The 22703-nt window shown below is 56.9% G+C and overlaps 1 protein-coding gene across 2 annotated transcripts in view; it reads right to left on the bottom strand.

The window, feature by feature from the left end:
• CLIP2 (CAP-Gly domain containing linker protein 2) overlaps positions 1-17583 on the bottom strand; it is a 62025-nt gene extending 44442 nt beyond the window's left edge. For both annotated transcript variants that reach the window (XM_040456178.1, XM_040456179.1), the window contains exons 1-2: positions 17484-17583; positions 8740-8929 (exon numbers count right to left, since the gene is read on the bottom strand). In XM_040456178.1, coding sequence (XP_040312112.1) covers positions 8740-8863 — 124 coding nt within the window. In that variant the 5' untranslated portion in view covers positions 8864-8929; positions 17484-17583. The remainder of the gene's footprint in view (positions 1-8739; positions 8930-17483) is intronic.
• Positions 17584-22703: the final 5120 nt, after the last annotated feature.

The raw sequence follows: 22703 nt of genomic DNA, 5'->3' as shown, positions 1-22703 counted from the left end.
CACAAGCACCAAGTCTCTGACCCGTCTCCAGTGCAGGGAGTACGAGGGGAGGGGCGAGCTGCAAGAGGTCAGGACCTGGGGAGCCCTGATCTACACGGTGCCCTGCCCCCTACGATCTAACCCAGGCCTGTACCTTTAGCTACTTACACGCTGCCACACCCCTGCCTTCCTGAAAGATGTGAATACATTCTCCTCGTAAAAGATCCAAATGACACAGGAAGATATAGGAGAAGTTGGGCCCCAATTTCTCTCTCCAGTCCAGATCCCTTCCCTGCTGCCAGACCTGCCCCTTCCAGCAGCTGCCCCTTCCAGACCTGCCCCTTCCAGCAGCATCCCCTCGACGTCCCCTGGGATCTCTCACACTTGACGTTCTGAACCACAGTGATCCCCTCTCCAAGAGTGCCTCCTCTGTACCCCTCATCTCTGGCGTGCATCCCCAACACCCACTTAGACCACAAATCTTCCTTGCTCTTTCCCCTACTGTTACCCTCAATCCAATTATTCATCAGATCTCGCAATTCCACAGAAGAAATAACTCTGAAATCCACACCTCCCTCTAGGGTCTCAGAGGGCCCTCCTGAGATCAGGCCTGCGAGATTCCACACAGCTTGCTGCAGAAACCTCCAGAAGGGTCTCTCTCAGCCTCCAGCACCCCCTGCCCTGCTTCACCCCTCTCCAAAGCCATCCGGGACCCCCGCTAAACACAAACCCACTCGCGTCATCACCCCCGACCCTGGTCATTTCAACTCTAGACAGGGAATACTTTCTAGTTTAACCTTGGACAGGTATAATGAGCCTGTGTTAATTTGGTTAATAAAATGTTTTAAAAGTGAAATATAATATTTTCAATGAGAAAAAATTAAGTAGGGAGTGTCATCTTTGGTCCATTTCCCAAAGAAATAATTTAAACGAAGAAACGGACATACTGACTTGTCATTCACAAGAGAGACAACAACAGAAATCCCTGGGGGCACCTGGCTGGCTCAGCTGGTGGAGCATGCGACTCTTTGACCTCAAGGTTGTGAGTTCAAGCCCCATGCTGGGTGTAGAGATGACTTAAACATAAAAAAAAAAAAAAATCTTAAACAACAACAGCAACAAGACCCTGAATCTAAGTGCCCCCAAATACGGAAGCAGTTATACAAATTATGGTCAAGTCTTTCAGATTCTTTTTTTAAAAAAAATTTTGTAATGTTTGTTTATTTTTTTTTTAATTTTTTTTAACGTTTATTTATTTTTGAGACACAGAGAGACAGAGCATGAATGGGGGAAGGGCAGAGAGAGAGGGAGACACAGAATCGGAAGCAGGCTCCAGGCTCTGAGCCATCAGCCCAGAGCCCGACGCGGGGCTCGAACTCACGGACCGCGAGATCGTGACCTGAGCTGAAGTCGGACGCTTAACCGACTGAGCCACCCAGGCGCCCCTGTTTATTTTTGAGAGAGAGAGAGAGGGAGGGAGAGAGAGAGAGAGAGAGAGACAGAGCATACGTGGGGGAGGGGCAGAGAGAGAGGGAGACACAGAATCTGAAGCAGGCTCCAGGCTCCAAGCTGTCAGCACGCCCCAAGTCTTTCAGATTCTTGAGCAACTTTAAAAATACTTCTCCCAGGTTATACAGAAAGATGTTTCTGATATGATACTTGGGCAGAAAGGAGGGCTCAAGGTGGCTCAGTCGATGACACGTCTGACTTCGGCTCAGGTCATGACCTCGCGGTCTGTGGGTTCAGAGCCTGCTTCAGGTTCTATGTCTCCCTCTCTCTCTGCTTCTTCCCCACTCATGCTCTCTCTCTCTGGCTCTCTCAAAAACAAATAAACATTAAAAACAAATTTGTTTAAAAAAAGAAAGAGTGTCCTAACATAGACATGGATGCCTAGATGTGGGTGGTGGGAAGAGAAAACGCGATAAAAAGATACCAACTTTACAAAAACACAAGAGGGGCCTTGCAGGGCCTCACAGACACGGCATGTCATGAACTGAAGGGTGTAATGAAGTCTGCCCTCTGTCCCCGAAGGCCAGAGGGAAAAAAGCATGCCTATGTAAGACCCAGTCCCCCAAGGAAGCAAGCATTCCCTAAATGTTCTACAGACCATAGTTCCACAAAGGGATAACAGATATTATGAACATAAACACTGAACCTCCAAATTCAAAGAAGATTGAGAAATTGTAGCTTAAATAAAGTTGAGGTTACTTTGCTGCAGGACTTGTCAGAGCCTTTAACGTGCTAATGAGCACCATGACTGCCTGAAGAAGGTGACGATATGATTCGTCATCCAAAACCAGACACCCTGAAGAGAAAGGAGGTGTTATTACTACAGCGTCGTGCCATGACCACAGACATAAACTAGGGCTGTCCCAGACAGAACGGTCACCCTGGCATTTTCCTCTCTGTGTCACCTAAGGATACCCTGCCTGTCCATCACAGCAGCTCCAACATTCTTCACTGGCACAGCCAGTCTATAGGACTCCGTTTTCCCTTGGTTTGCACAGGCTGCCTCCCAGTCTGCTAGGGTATACATCTGAGTCCCACACCGACTCCCCTCTCCATCCTCGGAGCCTGGGACCAGGCCGAAACACAGACTGGCCACAACACTGACCTCCCCTCCCCGGGGGCCCCAAAGCAACAGGACATAAATGCACCACAAACCCCAAAGCAGCCTTGTGCTCTAAGCCCTCTCCTGTCCCCAGCAGATGCTTAAGGCGGAGGTTACGAAGGAAGGGACAGGGTCCCCATCGCATTCTTCAAGGGTGCCGGCTTTCCCACCGCGAACCTCCCAGTCCAGTCCACTCCCCAGTCAGTCCTTCTGACAGAACCAGCTAATATGGCCTCCAGGGAGGACTGAGTCCACCCCCCTCCCCTGGCCCACCCTCTGTGGCCACACAGGCCCGGCATCCACCTGCTACACTGCCTTCAGCCATCCCTCCCCGAAGAAGGAACCCTCTATCAGCCCACTCCAAGGTTGTGCCCTGTCCCGAGGGTTGTTCACTGTTCCTTCCTGAGCCAAATTGAACTCAGAAGTCCCCTTCGGTTCCCCCTACTCCCGAACCAGGAGGACAGAGCCCCCACCCACAGACTCAGGTGGGGACCCAGGAGGAGAAAGATGTGGGAGGCTTACCCTGGAAAGAGCAGAGCCAGCTCCCCATGGAGAAGCCCTGCTCCGGCCACGGCACGGCAGACAGGCGCGGGCAAGATGGGCCCCTGCGCGTCCCCCCCACCCCGGGTCGATACTGGGCGACGTCAGGAGCATTAGGAGGCTGCCCCACCCCCCACCTGCCCTGCAGCCCAGCCACAGAAAAGCTCAGCTTGGCTTTCCCCATCCTGATGCCATTAAAAAGTTGAGGATGTGGTTAGGGGAGGAGGGCTGGAGAAGCTGACCTTGAAGGGAGATGAGTGCTGCCTGGGACAGGATCAAAGGCGGGAGGTCTGTCCCCGTTCTGCCCAGGTTTGCACGGCATCTGGGACAAGTCACTGAAAACACGGGCAGGATGCCACCTGCTCTCCCAGGGAGCCGGGCACCAAGGTGAAAGACATAATCGTCCAGGAGTGGAGTAGGGTAGGGCCAGTGCCTAGGGCTATAGGCCAGCTCCAAGCTCTGCCGGCCCCATCTCGGGCACAGCAGGCTGGCTCCCGTGTCTGCAGCGCCCACAGGGGATGAAGGACATCGGGCCCCAGTTCCATAAGCCAAAAACGCTCTGGGACCAGCCCTGTGCAGGCCCTTTCGGGGGGGGTCACAGTATAGGAGGTGAACCCTCTAAGCCCCGTGTGGCCCGCTCCCTGCCTGAGGGGAGCTCCCATGCACACTTATCCTTGACCTCCTATGTCCTGGGTCCCCAGCATGAGGAAAGGCCACAGGTGCACTGGGGGACAGCTGTGACCAGCCTACGGAGAACAGATCACTCCTCCCACTTGCCAGCTGCCCAAGACAGGAGCCGAGTGTGCGGGGCTGGGACTGAACTGGGGGTCCCGGCCACGCCTTCCCTGTGGCAGGGCGGCAGGTACCGGCAGCCCCAGCCCAGAGTCTCCATCCCAGCGCCACCACTCCCTGGCCCTGTTATTCTGGGCAACTTCGATGACAGCTGAAGCCTCAGTTTTCCCGTCTTTAAAACGAGAGGGAGAGTTATCCCACTGGGTTGTTAATGAGCAGAAACATGGTCAGACGCCTGCTTGTGAAGTAGAGGGTGGCAAATGCCGAGCCTTCTAAATGAGATGCCTCGGGGGCCGGGCCACAGTACAGTGGGTGGGAGAGGCCCCTCAGGGACCTGCAGGGGAGGGGCAGGGACAGAGGGAGCACGGCAGTGACCTAGGATCGGTCCCTTGGCCCAGCAGCCCTGAGCCTCCCCATGTCACCGTGGCCAATCTTGCTGGCCTGGCCTGCCTCCACCTGGCGCCCAGAAGCAGGCCCCAGGGGAGGGCTGAGGGCCCCTATCTGTCCCTTCTCTCCCACCATCACAGGGCCCTGGTGGACCCTGCCCGATCCCCACAGGCGGCTCCTGACTTGAAGGGAGGGCTGTTCCCCAGCAGCCAAGAGGCCTGGACCCCCTTCTCCCCCCTCAGGCCCAGGATACATTGCAAAGCCCCAGGCGGCCCTGGCACCAGCTTCTAGCTCTCTGCTGGGGCCCTGGGGCCCCAGCCCCTCCCCTGACCCATTCCCAATACTCCCCCCTCGCCCACTCGAGGTGCTCTCCAGCCCCCAGGCATCTCAAGACTCAGGACCTTCGCAGACACTATTCCCTCTGCCTGGATGCTCTTCCCCTAACCTCGGCTGGGTTGGTTCCTGCTTGTGGCTCAGATCTTTGTACCAATGTCACCTCCGGAGCGAGACCCTCCCTGACAGTCTGACCTGAAGCAGCCGCCAGGGGTGTGCCCCATCCTGTCTGGCCGCGCTGCCCCTGACCTCTCCAGTCTCTGCCCACTGGTGGGGCCCAGACCCCGCCCTCCTGCACACCTGCCGTTATGACCAGCTCTGGGCCCCCTCCCCCCCTCCCCCTGGGAGGACAGTCCCCCTCCAATGGCCCCCTTGTTCCTGCCGCTTCCTGTGTGTCACAGCTCTGGGGACTGACACAGCTCCCCTCCCCTCCCCAATCTCCACAGGGCGGGAGGTAGGGGCATCAGTCCAGGCCCGGCCCTTGGCCAGACCCTCTGCCCGGAGGCTGAGCTCATGCTTTGGGAGGCAGCCATTGCCCGATTCCCAGAGCAGAGCCTAGTACCCCCTCAGTCCCCCACCCCAGGCTCCAGCCTCCACCAGACTCACCTCTGAGGCCCCAGTGTCCCCCACACAGGGCCCCAGCCTCCTGCAGGGGTGGGCAGATGGCTAGTGCCATGGGGGAGGTGAGGGAGCCTGAGGAGCCGGTGGGGGGGGGGGGGTTGGTGAGGATGACACTGTCCTCTTCTTCTACCTGCCCCTCCCCCTCTCCAGAGACTGGGGGAGGGGCGAAAGCAGCTGTGGGCCTCACAAATCTTCCTTCCCTGCTCACCAGGCCAATTGCTCTGGGCTCCCTGCTCCCTCCCTGAGCCTGGACATCTTGCTCTGACCTGCAAAGGCTGCAAAGGCAGCAAAGGCAGCGGGTGCCAGGGACAGAGGGAGGGGAGTGCCGAGCCCAGCTGTAGACTAGCGCCGGGCATGGGCGGGCACCATTCTGCAATCAATCGGGCATTCACTGAGCCGCTCCTCCTCTCCCTGGAACAGTCCTGCAGGGCGGGGGGGGGCAGGCAGAGTCAGACCACCCAGCCCCCACCCTCAGGGGCTCCCAGACCACCCTGCGGTGTGACTAGGAAGCAGCCCGTATGCCACACCGTGTGGCCCTTTCCCACGTCCCTCGAAAGCCTACGTAGCCCTTCGAGATGATGCAAAGACCCTGTGGCAGTGCAGCGGGAGACAAGAGGTATGGAAAAGTGACATGTAGGTTTGGGCACAGCCCGTGATTTCACCGCTTCAAACAGTAAGTGCGATAGGAAAAAAGACTGGAAGGAAATCTGCCACGGTGGTGGCTGTGACTGGGTTAAATGGAAGGGAGGTGGGTGCCTGACACTAGAAATTTTTCAGTAAGGAGACCGTGGATGGGGAAAGGGACAGAAAGGAGTCTTTAATGAGTTTTGTAGCTTGCAGGCCCTTCACGCTCGTTAACTCTCTGGATCCCACCAGAGAGAGGTTATTATCCCATCTGGGGCTCAGAGAGGTTAAGTAACTCTTCCAGGGTCACACAGCGAAGGCAGTCAGAAGGGGCATTAAGGGCTGGATCAGAGCCAGAATTCAGGCCCCTGTTGATCAGGGAGGGAGAAGTGATGAAAATAACCCCAGAAGGTGCTACGGGGCTCTCTCCAGTAGACAAGAGGGTGAGGCCTGGCTGGTGACCTTCTCCAGAGAGGGGGCTACACAACCCCCACCTCCTCACCCCTCTACTGGCCCAAGCTCAGCCCACATAGTGCCTTTGCCCATTCTCTTCCTCCACTGCCGGCCGGCCTTCCTCCTCCTCCACTCCATGATTCAATTCCTCCCATTCTGAAGGCTGAGCTCATTCCACCTCCTCTGGGAAGCCTTCCCTGATGGCCCACTCTTGGTGGTCAGCCCCCTGACCTCTCCCAGCCCTGGTAGCGAGCGCAGGCATCCTCTCCCGGGCGGCCACATATGCCTCCCTCGATGGTCTCACCACCCGGCTCAGAACCCCCACAATCTGTCCTCCGCACAGCGGACTGAGGGATGTGAGCGCCCGGCCATTCCTCCAACAGCACCCGTCACTCTGAAAACAAACCCCAAACTCCTGCTCTCCGCAATCTGTCTCTCCTGCCTTCCCAACCTCACGTCAGACTCCTCTCCACCCAGACTTGTCTCCCTTCCTTCTCTAACCACGCCTCAAACCAAGTCCGTGCCTGCCTCAGGGCCTTTGCATCACTCTGTCTACCTGGAACATCCTTTCCCCTTCATTTCCTCTCTCCGGCCTCTTCGCAGTGCTCAGGAATGCCTCCCATGAGTAAAGAAGGCTTTGCCACGTTGGAAAGCAAGACTGGGCCTCCAACAGGCTGCTCCGGGCAAGCCCTGCTGGTAGGGGCCTGTGCATGGGCCACACCGCGCAACTTGCTTACCCTCCCACCCTGGCTGTCGGCCTCTGCCGGGGCCCTGGTTCTGCCAGCTCAAACCTTCCCTGACCCCACCCGGGGCCCAGATTGCCTAGTCTGGTCTCTGGCTATTACTTTTTGTCTCCCCTAAACTTCTATTCCAATCAGATGGGACGGACAGTGCCTTACCCTGCCAGCTGCAGCGTAATCAAAGCAAGGATTTGTGCCCCAAGACATTCATCACGACATCATTTATCAAAGTGAAAAATAAGAAAGAATCATCCCCAACTGCAAAGGATGGGTTAAGAACGTTTCCACTTCTTTTTTTTATCATATTCCTTTTGATTTAAAACAAGGGCTTCCCGTTGTTATTATGACAGAAGTGAAATGACTCGGACAACCCCAAGCTGTCCCCACCCTGGCCCACGCTCTCCCACCAGCACACTTGTCACTGGCCACATGCCAGTCTCTTGCCATGGGTCGTTCTGCCACTGGACCTTTGCACGAGCTGTCCCCTCTGCCTAAAATACCCTCCCCTTTTCAACTAGTAAACTATCACCCTCCAGACTTCAGCTCACATGTCCCCCTCCTCGGGGCTGACTCCCAGACCTGGTCAGTCCCCAGTTCTAGCATCTCATGACACTCAGCCTCCCCCCCGCCAGACGAGCAGCCCCGAGGGCTGGGCCCACATCCATTTTTGCTCAGAATGAGAACTCTGATGGCTAAGACCGTGTCAACAAAGCAGGCCTTTGACTTGTATTTGTTGAATGGACAGGATATTCTACGGCCATTAAAAACGGCACGGAAAAATCCACTTGATCACGTTAAAAGAAAAAAAAAAAAGCAGATTTTCAAATTACACACGCAGCATGATGGCAGACAATTCAGAAAAGATAGAGAACATTGGGGCGCCTGGGTGGCTCAGTCGGTTGAGCGTCCGACTTCAGCTCAGGTCACGATCTCACGGTCCGTGAGTTCGAGCCCCGCGTCGGGCTCTGTGCTGACAGCTCGGAGCCTGGAGCCTGTTTCCGATTCTGTGTCTCCCTCTCTCTCTGCCCCTCCCCCGTTCATGCCCTGTCTCTCTCTGTCCCAAAAATAAATAAACGTTGAAAAAAAAAGAAAAAAAAAAGAAAGAAAAGATAGAGAACATAAACCGAAGGACCAGTCTGGCGGGTAGGGGGTGGGATTACAGGCAATTTAACCTCTGCATCAAACTTCCTAAACATTCCACCCGGGACCACCTCACTTGCACCGTCACACAAGCAGACAGCTGTCCTCTATCCATCTGCTGTCGGGGCCGGTGCCCCCAGCCTCCAGCCTCCGGCCCCGGCCCTCACGCCCACCCACCAGCAGGAAGACGAGGGGTCAGATACGGGAAGGCTGAAGGGCGTGGTTCTGGGTGGCAGACAAGAAGGCGGGCGGAAGATGGGGCCGGCTCCCTAGGAGGATCCCAGGGGCCCCTGTCCCCGAGGGCAGCCAGCAGTCGTCCCGCCTCCCAGTCGGGGAGCATGAGATGGAGCGATGCACATAAAGCATCCATCGGCGCCTGGTGCTAGTTGACCATGAGAAGGATCGCGGCGGGACAGAAAGAAGAACTTCCACGTACCGTTAGCCCCCCGCCCAGCGGCTCTTCCAGAAGAAGCACTCCCCACGCCCGGCCCCTCACCCACCACCTCCGGCCCCGCGCACCTTCCTTGGAGCCGGTGGCCACCGCGGCAGCCGGCACCGCGGCCGACCCAGTGGACGTCCGGCCCACGGGGCTCGAGTGCTTCCCCCCGCGGCCGGGGGGCTTCAGGCCGCTGGGCTTCTGCATGGTGGGGCCACTCGGCGTGTGGATAAAGGTCCGCGGGGTCACGTCCTCTCCGTCATCCTCATTCACCTGCGGGCAGACGAGAGGGATCGCGTCACAATGTCACCACCTGTCCGGGCACGCCGATGGTGACACAGCAGGATTCCTGCACCCCCTACCCAGTGGGCCAGGGACCACCCCACCCCTTTTTCCTAGACGGGGAAACTGAGGCCCTGAGCAGCAGCAGCAAGCGTGGGCCCAGTGTGGCCTGCCCAACATGTGTCCTGGTCCGCGGGCCCCCGAGGTCGGGTGTGCTCTCTCTGCCCACCTCCTGGGCCCGGGAGGCGAGAGTCAGGAGCAAGCTGGCTTGGCGGGGTCGGGGGACGGGAGGGGACGGTCTGTCGCAACAGCTGCATTAGCCCCTGTCAGCCTTCCATCAGTACCACACAGGTCGGCCCAGCCACCGACGGCTGAGTGTGGCGCTCACAGAGCACGGGCCGGTACGGATTCTGGCACACGAGGCCAGCCGGGGGCGGGGCGGGGGCGGGTGTCACTCTTCGATGGCCCCTAGACCCTCTAGGACCAGCCAATGATTCACATCTCTCCCGATGCGGGCTGGACAGGGGGACACCTAATTCAATCACGGTTCCACCCTGTCACCCCAGAGCCCCTGTGCCCACCTTCCCAGCACCTGCCCACTCCACGCCAGGGGTGGGGGCTCGTGCACACAGACGCCTACGCCTGCCTCGGCCCCCTGCCCGGATGGACTTACCATGCCCTCTGCCCGCCCTCCACCATCACAGCCCCTGCCTTTCCAAGCAAGCAGAGGACAGGATAGGAACACAGACGCGGCAGCGTTTGACAAAGGTGCGTCCTGACACAAGAAAGCCTCGTCTCCAAGGCAATCGACTCAGGGCACCAGATGCCGGCAAGAGGGGGCTGGCTGGCTGCGGGGGGACTGGAGGAGAGGCGGGCAAGACAGACCCGCTGTCCCCTGGCCGCCCCCTCCGCTTTCCTGCGCACACACCCCCTCTTGTACCCGATGTTCATGGAGGGCTCACCAGGGGCCAGGCCCTGTCCTGTCCCAGAGCTGCGGGGCTCTGTCTGGGGAGCACGCTGTCCACTCAGGAGACAGGATACAGAGCACCGCCAGACGGGTAGAGGATTCTGGGCAAAAGCATCCCCCCCGGGGACCTTGGGAAGAAGGAAATCAGCGTTCTCTGGTTGCTGAACTCTGGGGCGGTAGGAGATGCTCGTCTAGCCACCTCCTTACCTGTCCGTGGACCCAGAAGGTTCCTCCCTTTCAGAGAACCTTTCCTCCGCTCTTGATCCGCAACACTTCTATAAACTTTTTAAATTTTTTTTTTAAGGTTTATTTATTTTTGAGAGAAAGAGACAGAACGTGGGCCGGAGATAGGCAGAGAGAGACGGAGGGAGACACAATCCGAAGCAGGCTCCAGGCTCTGAGCTCTCAGCACAGAGCCCGACGTGGAGCTCGAACTCACAAACCATGAGATCGTGACCTGAGCCGAAGCCGGACGCTTAACCGACGGAGCCACCCCGGTGCCCCGATCCGTAAGACTTCTAGAGGCTGACGCTGCCGCACATGCAGGGAGTGGACACATGACCCAGGCCTGGCCAGAGCCCCTGTGGTTAGTTAAGGAAGGATCATACGACCTAAAGAGCATCAGGGCCTGGACTCTGGCTGCCTTTACCTTTAGGAAGGTTCTTTCCTTTCTTGGGGGCTGCCTGGGTGTGAGTTGGACGCCAGGGACTACAGGGCCATCCCAGCTACTGCACAGAGAAGGCTGCCAGGGAATGATGCCAACAGGGAGAGAGCGGAGCCGAGTTGCTGGATTTGGAGGGCCTGGATCCAGCTAAGCCTGAAGCTGGTCACTTGAGCTCTGCACTTAACACCAGTCGACAAATCCTCACGCGCGGACATCTTTTTCTCTTTTCGCCTAAACCTACTTGAGGGACACGGTCGCTTGCAACCAAAAAAAAGTTCTGACGAATACAGAAGCCAACCCACAGTGCTCGGGGCGGGGTCTGCACGGTGCCCTCAGAACGGCTCTCAGGTCAGCAGGCTGAACAAACGACAGTCGTGGGAAGGAGCCGCTCCTCACGCGGGGCCGACAGCCCTAACAGCAGAGACAAGCACGCTCCCCGACAAGGCACACAGTGGGGACACCCACCTACGCGCCCAGGTGAGCCAACAGGAGACACGGCTGCCGGCCTTAGTCTGGTCCTGGAGCCGGCCAAACCAAACATGCCAATCCCCCGATGGACGACTCTGACACCCCCAGAATTCTGGGGCCCAGGAGTCACGCAACCAGCTAGAGCATGAGGCTACTCCCTGGCTCCCCAGAACCCGGCCCTCTAGGAAGCGCGCTCCCCGGGGAACTGCAAACATACCTCTCCGGCTGGGTTAGGCTGTGTCGACACCCCCGAGCCCGAGCCCGAGCCCGAGCCCGAGCCCTAGCGACTCGCTGAGCCAGCAGGGGCGAATGAGCATGCTCTCTGGGGACGGCGAATATCCCTGCGGGTGCTGAACTGGCCTGTTCCAGCAGTTTAGCAGGGGGGCCTCTGACCCAGGAAATCCTGATGCAGGGCCCCACGTGTGTGACCGAGGACCCTCCTGCTGGGATTAGGACGAGATGGAAGGAGGCCCCTCTGCATGCCTTCTGGGCCCCTTCTCTGCCTAAAACTCTCCCAGAGAGAAATGTTACAAATTATACATCTAATAAGAAACTTATATTTGTTTCCTTTTTTTTTTTTTTTTTTTTTTTACCTTTATTTATCCATTTTGAGAGAGAGAGAGAGAGAGAAGGAAATCCAACAGGGGAGGGGCAGAGAGAGAGGGGGACAAAGGATCTGAAGCAGGGTCTGTGCTGACAGCAGAAAGCCCGATGCGGGGATCAAACTCACAAACCTTGAGATCATGACCTGAGCCGAAGTTAGATGCTCAACTGACTGACACCCAGACGCCCTGATCTCATATTTAAAAAACAGAAACAAAAAACTTATATTCAGACCACATAAAGAACTCTCACCACTCACTCATCCGAAGGCAAACAACCTCATGGAAAATGAACACAAGATTTCAACACCCAGAGTGCCCGTCTGGCTCAGTCGGTAAAGCATGAGACTCTTGATCCGGGGATTGTGAGTTCAAGCCCCACGCTGGGTACAGAGATTACTTAAAAATTAAATAAACTTTAAAAAAAGAAAGTTAACTGTATACCTACCACATGACCCAACCGCCCAAGAGAATACAAACACATATTCATACAAAAATTTGTAAAAGGAACAATGTTCATAGCAACTTCATTCATAATAGCCAAGAAAGGGAAACACCCAAACATCCATCAACTGGTGAGTGAAAAACAGTGAATCTATACGAGAGAACCCTACTCACCGATAATAAGGACCATGACATACGAAACAATATTGACCACCCTCATCAATGTTACACTAACTGGAAGAAATCAGACACAAAACAGTACGTGTTGATTCTTATTTATAGGGAATTTCAAAACCATAAACACAGAAGCAGATCTGTGGCTGCCTGGCGGTGGGAACAGGGATGGACTGCACACAGGCATGAGAGAACTTTCCAGAAGGTAGAAGGGTTCTAAAAATGGATTATAATGGCCGTACAACTTATATTTGTACTAAGTAGCAAATCTGTCATCAAACCGTACATTTAAAATGGTTTTTATGGGAAGTTAAATCTTAACTTTTAAAAATCATAACAAAACAAAATCCTCAAAGGCTCCCCATAGACGTTAGTGTGCGGGTCTTTAAAGCCCTCCTCATCTCTTCCCTCCAGCACTACGGTCCTCCCTCGCTCACTTCACGCTGGCCCCACTGGCCTCTGGCCCCTCCTGGATCACACTAAGCACACTGCAGCCTCAGGACCTTTGCACACGCGATTCCCTCTGCCTCAAATATCCATGTTCGTTGCTCAAGTCCTTCGAGCATCTGCTCCAATGTCCCCTTCTGAAATTACAACCCCTACCGAGTCCTCTCCATCTCCAGCCTCCTTTGTTTTTTGCCACTGATCAAGGAAAGGGACTAGGGCCTGTTTTGTTTACTATGGTACCCTTAGTCCTGACAAGGGTGCCCGGTGAATACAGATGTTCAATAGATCACTGCTGAAAGAATGAATGACACTGGCCCACGGGGATGACAGACCTAGGAGGCCCCCCTCACCTCCTCAGCACGTAGGACTGAGTGGCTTGTGGTGAGCAGCCCAGGTGACAGTCTGATGCTGTGGCTTTTTACGTGGCTCGTCTGACTTGCCCGCTGGCCAGCACGCCCTTTGAGGCAAGGCCCAGGCATTAAGACAGTGTCCCCAGCACCTGCCACTGATGACCCTGCATTCCCTCACCACCCACTTGACACTTTCCTACCTCCCAGACCCCGCTCTGACTTTTCTCCCATCTGCCTCCCTTCCCCTGTACCTAGCCCAATGCCGCCTCCTCCAGGAAGTCTCCCAGAACCTTTGGCTCACAGAGACCTCAGGACTGCACACTGAGCCAAGGAGAGATCATACTGTTCTCGTTTATCTTCATCTCGCCTCCTGGGAGCCCATGGGCAACCCCAGGCGGGGCTACAACTTCCCTGAGGACCCCCAGTCCCAGCACCGGGCCTGGCACAGAGCCCATGATCCAGAAACCTCGTGTGAATGCACACCTGCCATTGCCCAGAGGACAAAGGCCCCCGAGGCCGCAAATCCCCAGCACGCTCCTCCCAGGGGAGGCTTCCGGAGGCTCCCACAGTTGCCCTCCTCCCTCCCGGACCCTGACGATCCCAGCAGCCTCCAGGATGCAGAAATGTGCCTGCCAGGCCTCGTAGGAATGTGGCCTCGTTAGTCCTCCCAAGCCCTGATGAGCCAGGAGCCGTCTCACAGGAGGAGCGCCGGAAGCTCAGAAGAGTTCAGGGACTCACCCAAAGTCACCTGCTGCTCAGCGGCTGTGCTGGAACCAGACCTGGGGCTGGCCCGCCTCTGCCTCCCTGGGCCCGGGATAGCATTTGTGAGACCCGTGGCCTCGCTGCCTCGCCGACAAAGGAAACCAGAGGAGCCGGCTGCATTCGCTTGGTCCCGCCACCAGTGCTGGGTGGTGACGCGGGGACGGCCAGGGAGGACAGGCCGGCAGCCACCCCCACCCTCCAGGGTCTCCAGAGCCGGGGGGGTGGGGGGGTGGGGGGGTGAAGGGGAGAGGGGAGGAGAGAACACATGGTGAACAGAAAGAAGGGGAGGAGCCTGGGGCCAATCACCCCTTTGTGACTCAGCCCTCCTCGTGGGATAGAGGAAGGAAGGGCTTTCTTGGGAAAAGCTGGGACCTGGCGATAAACTGGCTTCTGGCCACACTGTGGGGGGCGGGGCAGGCCTGGGAGACAGGAGGGAACAGGCTTAAGGCGATGTGGGTCCAAACCCCAACCCACCACGCGTGGCTGTGGGTCCTTGGCCCGGCGTGAGGCTCTTGCATCACCCGTAAGACGGGGTGAAGGTACCACTGCCCCGTGGGGGGCACAGATAAGCGAGTCCAAACACGCCCTACAGGTGTCGCCCGGTGCCTGGCACACGGGAGCCGCCGGGAAAGGGCAGCTGCCACTACAACCGCTCTCTACTGAGATCTCGGGAGGCCCGGGGTGCACACGTCGCCTCCCCCAGGGACTCAGGGCCCAGACAAGGCGGGCGCGGGAGGGACGGAGGAGGGCGGGTGGCATTCAGACCAACAGGCCCCCTTTGTGCCGCCCTCAGTCGCCATTTACCGAAGACAAACCCGGGCTGCATCTCAGGGTTTCCATTTCAGCTGCAAGGGGGTGGGCGGGCCGCAGTCTGAGCGGGGACGAGGCCCAAGAACTTTCCGCCAATCGGAGGCCCAGGGTGCGGCCCCGACGGAACGGGGGAAGGTGCCAAATAGGGCAGTGGAAAGCCCATGCCCGGGGCGGGCGTGCAAGAGGCCAGCAACAGGAACCCGGCTCCGGAGACCCGGCCGCCACTCACACCCGGGGCCTCCGGCCGCAGGGAGGCACTCTGGGAAGACCGGGCTGCTGGCCGAAGCCCAGCCTTCAGGTCCAGGCCTGCCGCCCCCAATGACGGGGTGGCTCTCCTGGGTGATTCCCCCTCCTCCCCCTCCTCCCCCTCCTCCTGCCTCAGCTGTCAGCAGCCAGGGTGCCCACACTCCCCCCTCCTCTCCTGACCCTGTGATCCGAGTGCCGGGCAATGTGGCACCCACAGATGAACTTCGTGTGGCCCCTGACCACTCACCGCAAGCCCTAAGGCTTAGGCCGCAGCAGCAACACCCTGGGGGCGGAAAGGGAAAGCTCTGTAATAGGGAGCCCAGCACACCAGGGGCCAGGCAGGGGAACCTCAAGGAGCAGGCCATGCCCTGCAGGTCAGCCAAACAGCTGAAGATTTACTGGCCAAAGTGTGTGCGTGTGCGTGTGGCGGGGGCGTTAATCCAGAGACTGGGAGGGACAGTGGGGTCTCCCAGCCACACACAGGCATCAGCCTCAATGGATGAAGGTCCTCGGGAGGGGATGAGGACACTGGGGGGAGCGAGGGAGGGGAGGCCACTGTCCCGGGGGCTGCTGGGATCCATAAGGGACACGACAATGCAGCCTGAACCGCGCAGAGGCGGGGGCTGGAGGGGACAGAGAGGGGAGAGGTGCCGAGCAGCATTTGGTGGCAAGCAGTGTGGGTGCAGAGGGAGCACCCAGGGTCCCACTGGGAGGGACCTGGGAGGAGGCGGGGGCTGGCGTGAGGTCCCCGAGGGACCCTGGGGAGGGGCAGCAAGGGGCAGAGTGATGGTGCCCTTGGGAGAGTCGCTGGGGACGGCCAAGGCCAGGGAACATCACAAGCTGGGAGCACCCACCAGTACGTGACGTGATGGAGGATGACGTGAGAGCACCCCAGACAGACAGGTAAGAACAGCCGACAGGTAAGAGGAGGAAGCCTTCGAGGAGAGGACGCGACTGACCGGACAGCCGCCGGGCCTCCCAGTCAGCAGGGAAATGCAAACCCGAGCCACGAGGAGATCCCATTTCCCGCCCAATCAGATGGGCAAAAAGCCAAAAAGCCAGGTGATACCAAGAGTTGGTGAGCGGAGAGCAGGGGCCGGTGGGCGCGGAGCCCAAACAGGGGCGGTGAGGCGTGGCCCGGGAGGCACCTGCCGGGCGTACATCACGGGGCTCCGTGCAGCAGCCAGCGTGTGGGGTGGAGACAGGGCTGGGGCGGGGGTAACTGGGGGCTTTATTTCTATTTATAAGATTTGTTTCTTGAGTCCTGCAGACTGTACATGGGCATTCATCATATTCTGTCAGGTCCTTTTCTCTTTTATGTTTATTTTTGAAAGAGAGGGAGAGACAGAGCATGAGTGGGGAGGGGCAGGGAGAGAGGGAGACACAGAATCCAAAGCAGGCTCCAGACTCCGAGCTGTCAGCACAGAGCCCGACATGGGGCTTAAACCCACAGACCGTGAGATCGTGACCTGAGCCGAAGTTGGACGCCCAGCCGACTGAGCCACCCAGGTGCCCCGTTTTTCTTTTTTTTTGTTTTTTGAGTGCCTAAAATATTTCATAGCCATTTTTTTTAATTAAAAAAATTTTTTTTCAAGACAGAAGAGTCCCTCCCCTCGCCGTATACACCTGCCCCCTGAGGAACCAGATAGTGACCCCCAGGGGGGCCAACTACCAGGCCAAGGCTCACCAAACCCCGCCCCAGCAGGCACCCCAGCACTCACGCCTGCACTGGAAACCCAGTGCCTCCCCAACCCCTGAACCTAGCAGACGGGCGTGACCACCGTCCGCACAGGCCTACTCCCAGCTGGCACTCACTGCTTGTCCCATCCTGCTTGGAAGGGGGGCTCACTCTGCCTGCATTTGACCGGCGGTGAGGCTAGAATCCCCTCGTGGGAGGGAGCCCAGAGCAGGGTGGGGCTGAGACAGGCCCCCTCCCTGTGAGTCCTGCCAGCTAGAGGTGAAAGCCAAAGTCTGGAGCCCCGTGCCAGCCGCCCCTCGGGCGGGCCCGGGATGGCCGGGGACGTGGCACCCGTCGGCCTGTGCCTGTGCCTCCACACCCACCCTCCGCTCCCACCCAGTCAGTGAGACCCCAGAGGACGCTGGAGCCAGTCCAGGCGGTGCAAGCCCGGCACGCATATGGCCGCTGACCAATGCAGGAGAGGGTGGTGATGGGCCTTGCTTGGGGTGCGGGGTCACCCTGGGAGTACGAGGAGCCTGGCAGCCATCCAGAACCGGCCCGGGGAAGGGACCCGCCCGAGCCTCACAGCAGAGCTGGAGCCGGAACCCAGGCTCCACCAGCCAACGGGGCTTCGGGAGGCGCAGGCCGAAGCTGGGAAGACGGCATGGACGCAGAGGGCGGGGCACCCGCGGGGCGGAGCAGGGGACAGCCCCGGGGCCCCAGATGACCCCAGCTTCTCCGGCGCCTGAGGCTGCGAGACGAGCAGGGCCAAGTCCGTCCAGAAGACGGGGCTCCCGTGCTCACCATCCTCGCACCTCTCGGCCTCTGAGCTCAGGGCTGTAGATCCCAGTTTGTAAGCTGGCATCTTCCCTGTCCTGCCCGCGGCCCGGCGTGACTACGGAGCCCTGGGAGTGACCGGCCTGTCAGTCTCACCTGAGCTGCACACACTGGAGCGCGGCCATCGTCCCTCAAGCTTGGAGGTGGTTCAGATGCTGTCCTCGGCAGAGCAGAGGGGACCAGGGCTGTGTCGGGTCTGGGGAGGGGAAGGGACACCAATGTCAATATACTTCCTGGCCTCATACACACACTTACACACACGTACACACACACACACACACACACACACACACACACACAGTTGGCACGTTCAGAACCAGGGGACAACCATGGCCCCGAGAACCTGCTCCTGACTATGGGCCACTCATGGCCCCAGCGACTGGACAGCTGGGGCCCTCCTGCCACTGACCCAGCCTGGCTCCGCTGGATGAGGTCCTGGCCAGGCCCAAGGAGAAGGGCTTGGGAACAGCATGACTCAAGTTGCCCTATGACCCACCTTTATTCCCATTTCACAGAATGGGAAACTGAGGCCCAGGCTGATGGTCATAGAGCAAGTGAACAGGACGGTGAGATTCAAGTGTCCAAGTGACCGAAAACGTGTGCTGGGCAGAGGGGTCCCTGAGACCAGAAGCGGTCAGAGGCTGAGGGAGGGAAGGGGCCTGCTGAGGTCACCTAGTGATCTAGGCAGAACAGGCAGGAAAGCACTCCTGTGTCCTGTCTCCCAGGCCAGTGCCCTGACCTAGTCTCTTTTCGCTGCAACTACATGCAACACACGTAGGCCAGGAAACACCCCAACACCCAGGGTCTCCTCCCTAACCCAGCCAGCCGGGCCTCCTCCCTAGGGTTAGAATCTGCACAAGCAACTTAAAAAATACCCCTGAGCCAAGGATGATCTTTACAACAAGTGGTTCTGGGTCCCCATAACCACATGGGGAAAAACAAATCATGACCCACCCGTGGTTGATAGAACAATGCCCCCCTCCCCCCCCCCCAACGATTTTCACGTCCCCATCCCTGGAATGTGTTAATGATGTTAGCTTACACATGGCAAAGGGAAACTGAGGTTGTGGATGGAATTTAAGGATGCTAGTCAGCCGACCTCCAGATGGGAAGATTATTCTGGATTATCCAGGCGGGCCCAATGTGATCACAAGCGTCCTTACAAGTGCAAAAGGGAGGCAGGAGGGACAGAATCACAGGGATGGCAGCGTGCCCACAACTCAGGGTGACATTGGTAGCTTTGAAGATGGAGGAAGGGGCCACCGGGCAAAGAATGCGGGCAGCCTCTAGGAGCTGGAGAAGGCCAAGAAACAGATTCTTCCCCGAGCCTCTAGAAGGAACACGGCCCTGCTGACATCCTGATTTTAGCCGGGAGAGATCCATTTCAGACTTCTGGCCTCCATAAATACAAAATAATACATCTGTGCTGTTTGAGGGCCACTGTGTTTGTGGTCATTTGTCAGGGCAGCAAAGGGAGACTAGTATGTTTATTTCACGTCATACACGAAAACCAATCCCAGAGGGACAGCAGGTCTAACCGTGAAAGGCAAAACAATACAGTATTTAAGAGACATAAATAAAGACTGAGATATGCAAAGATTTCTTAACAGGACACAGAAAATACCAGAAGACAGGGAAAGGACGGATAAATTGGACCAGATTAAGAGCTTTTGGGGGCACCTGGTGGCTCAGTTAAGTATCTGACTCTTGATTTCGGCTCAGGTCATGAGCTCATGGTCTGTGGGATCAAGCCCCACGTCGGGCTCTGTGCTGACAGCACGGAGCCTGCTTGGGATTCTCTCTCTCCCTCTCTCTGCCCCTCCCCTGCTTGCTCTCTCTGTCGCAAAATAAAACAAATTTTTTAAATGTTTTTTATTTTTGAGAGAGCGTGAGCAGGGGAGGGACAGCGAAAGATGGAGACACAGAATCCGAAGCAGACTCTAGGCTCTGAGCTGTCAGCCCAGAGCCCGACGCGGGGCTCGAACTCACAAACCGCGAGATCGTGACCTGAGCCCAAGTCGGAGGCTTAACTGACTGAGCCACCTGGGCACCCTTAAATACATTTTTTTTTAATTAAAAAAAAAAGATTAAGAGTTTCTGTACATCAAATGATACCACTGAGAGACAGAGAGACAGTATTGTGTGAGGAACGAGCCACAGAAGGGGAAAACATTTGCAAGCCCTACATTCCAAGAATGATTCATATTCAGAATACAGAGAGAATCCAACAAATCAAGTTGGAAAAATCAGCAAGACACCTCAAAGAGCACTACATGAAAAGAGGGTATTTAAAAGACCAGCAAACATATGGAAAGACATTCTTCTTTGTTGCTCGTCTGGCTAACGCCATATTCACCAGAACGCAGAAAGCGAAGCAGACACACGAGGGGTGGGTGAGGCTGCGGAATGTCCAGACCGCTCCCCCACTGCCCAGATGAGAGTCAACTGGTAAGCGATTTGGAAACCAGTTTGATCTCACCTACTAACCCTGATCGAGACCCAGAGACTCCACTCCTAGGCACGCCCCCAAAAGGAATGCGGACATAAGTGCCCCAAAGACAGACTGTTCCTAATGTTCCTAAACTGAAAGTAACCCAAATATCCAACCCCATGAGAAGGAGTAACTAAGGCGGGCTCTCTTCCTGCAATGGAAGAAAATACAGCAATGCAAATGAATGAACTACAACTCTATGCAACCACGTGTCTGAGCTCTGTGATTATACACTTGTGTGTTATTTTTTTTAAAATTTTTTAATGTTTATTTTTGAGACAGGGAGAGGCAGAGTGTGAGTGGGGGAGGGGCAGAGAGAGAGAGGGAGACACAGAATCCGAAGCAGGCTCCAGGCTCCGAGCTGTCGGCACAGAGCCTGATGCGGGGCTCGAACCCACCAACTGTGAGATCATCACCTGAGCCAAAGTCAGATGCTTAACTGACTGAGCCACTTGGGCACCCCAAAATAAAGAAACTTTAAATATGTACATAAATATAAACAAACAAATAAATAAAAATGAAGTCAGTGGACAATCATTACTGATGATATCAAAAACCAGGGGGGGGCTCCTGGGTGGCTCAGTCAGTTAAGTATATGGTTCTTGATTTCTGCTCAGGTCATCATCTCACTCGATCGTGGGTTTGAGCCCCGCATCAGGCTCTGTGCTGACAGTGTGGGGCCTGCTTGGGATTCTCTCTCTCCCTCTCTCTCTGCCCCTCCCCCACTAGCACTCTCTCTCAAAAATAAATATATAAACATAAAAAAAAAAATCAGGGAAGGGGTCCTCCTTGGGTCAGGGGTACTAACCGGAAGGACAACGGCAGGGGTTCTGGGGAGCCAGCAGGCTCTCATTATACAAGGATTTCAGTTTGGAAACTTCAACAAGTATGCTTATGTCATGCACACTTTTCTGCATGGATACTGTATTTCAATAAAAAGGCTTTAAAATTCTTTTTTTTTAAATTTTTTTTAACGTTTATTTATTTTGAGACAGAGGCAGAGCATGAATGGGGGAGGGTCAGAGAGAGAGGGAGACACAGTCTGAAACAGGCTCCAGGCTCTGAGCAGTCAGCACAGAGCCGACGCGGGGCCCGAACTCACGGACCAGACCGTGAGATCGTGACCTGAGCCGAAGTCGGACGCTTAACCGACTGAGCCACCCGGGTGCCCCTAAAATTCTTTTTAATTACCTGGGCTGGGGGTGGGTGGCAGCGGAAGTGGAGGAAGCAGGGGTGGTCCCAGCCCCTCTGGGTCCTTCCCGCCTATCAGACAGCCCCGGGCGGTGGTGTCTAACCATGGGGACCCACGGGGCATCTGGCTCCCCGCAGTTCTGCAAGCTCCCTGCGGGCAGGCCCAAGCCCCATGGACGTCAAGCACCCGGGGCCTGACCCACAGCGGTGCCATGCTCACTGCACAACCTTCCCGAACACCAACCTTCCTCCCTGAACAAGGCATGCCAAGTCAGCACCCCAGCATCCTCTCTCGAGCCTTGCCCAGCAGGTAGGAGGCTGAGCCCCCCTGAGGTCTGGGCCTGTGGGGACAGAATGCAATCCAGGGCCCACGAGGCAGCCTGGAGAACGCATGAACCAGCCAGGGGGCCAGGGGCACCATCTAAACCTCTGAAGGACAAAGGGCAACCCAGGGCTGTGGGTGGGTGATGGGACGGGATTGGCGGAGGAGGGGCAGAACCTGGTGGCCCCAGGGGTGAGGTCAGTCACTAAGAAGCCCTCGTGGTGTTTTAGTGCTTCCAGAAAGGCAGCCACCACCCCCAGCCACCAAAAGCTGCCTGAATGCCACAGACGCCCACCCACACCCACACACATCCTACCACATCCCCAGGCCTTTGCAAACACTGTTCCTTCTGCCTAACGCTGGTCCTCTCATCCGCTGGCAAACTCCCTCATATCTCGCTGACGGCAGCTTTAAGAGGGCAGATTCTTTGCAGATCGTATCCATTGCTGAGCTCCCGGTACCTAGGACAGCGCCCAGCACATGCAGCAGCTCAAAACGCCTAACGAGCGCGCGAATGAATGAAGGAAACAGGAACGCGTGGAAACGCCCTCCCTCCGCCACCACCCTCTTCCTCTCCACATCCATGGCAGCTTGTTCACACACCACAGCCGCACTCACTGGCCGGCTTGGAGCGAGCTCTGGGAAGGGCAGAAGGTTCCCAACAATTAGCATCGGGCACAGAGTGGATGCTAACCACATTTGTCCAATGAACAAAGAGGCAGGCAGTGAGCCCCCCATCACTGGGGGAGATCAAGCAGAGACCAAGACCTGTTCTCAGAGCAGGTATCTGCTCCAGGTGGCACAGCTGCCCCGCGAGTCTCTCCCAAACTCACACAGCTATTACTGTCCATAACAACACTAACCCCAACTATGTTGAGCACCGCCCCCCTACTCAGGGCTGGAAGGGTGACCCCATGTCCACACCACTGTCACAGAGCTTGATTCTTCACTGTGCTGGACTCAGAGCCTGTGTGGGTGCACCTGGTGTAGGGGGTCCAGGTGGGGTGGGCCCCCCCTCTTCTGCTGAGCTGTTCCAGCCTAAGGAGACACAGACCCACAATATCTGTTCTGCTCCACACGCCGGCCCAAGTGCTTTATAAATGCTACCTCATTTAACCTCTGCAACAGCCCTGTTACGAATTCCATCCACTATACTAGTGGGAAACTGAGGCCTGGAGTGGTCAATCGTTTGCTTAGGGTGACACAACTGATCCAATAGTAGACGTGGAACTCGAACTCGGGCCCTCTGGCCACACAGCCTGAGTTCTTAACCACCCTTCTTTACTTCCTTTCTTGACTTCCTCAGAATCAA

The sequence above is a fragment of the Herpailurus yagouaroundi genome, unplaced genomic scaffold (genome assembly GCF_014898765.1).
Source record: "Herpailurus yagouaroundi ecotype Mexico unplaced genomic scaffold, PumYag 216, whole genome shotgun sequence".
Lineage (NCBI taxonomy): Eukaryota > Metazoa > Chordata > Mammalia > Carnivora > Felidae > Herpailurus > Herpailurus yagouaroundi.
The sequence above is the reverse complement of the archived record's forward strand: the minus strand, read 5'-3'. Positions and strand labels throughout refer to the sequence as shown.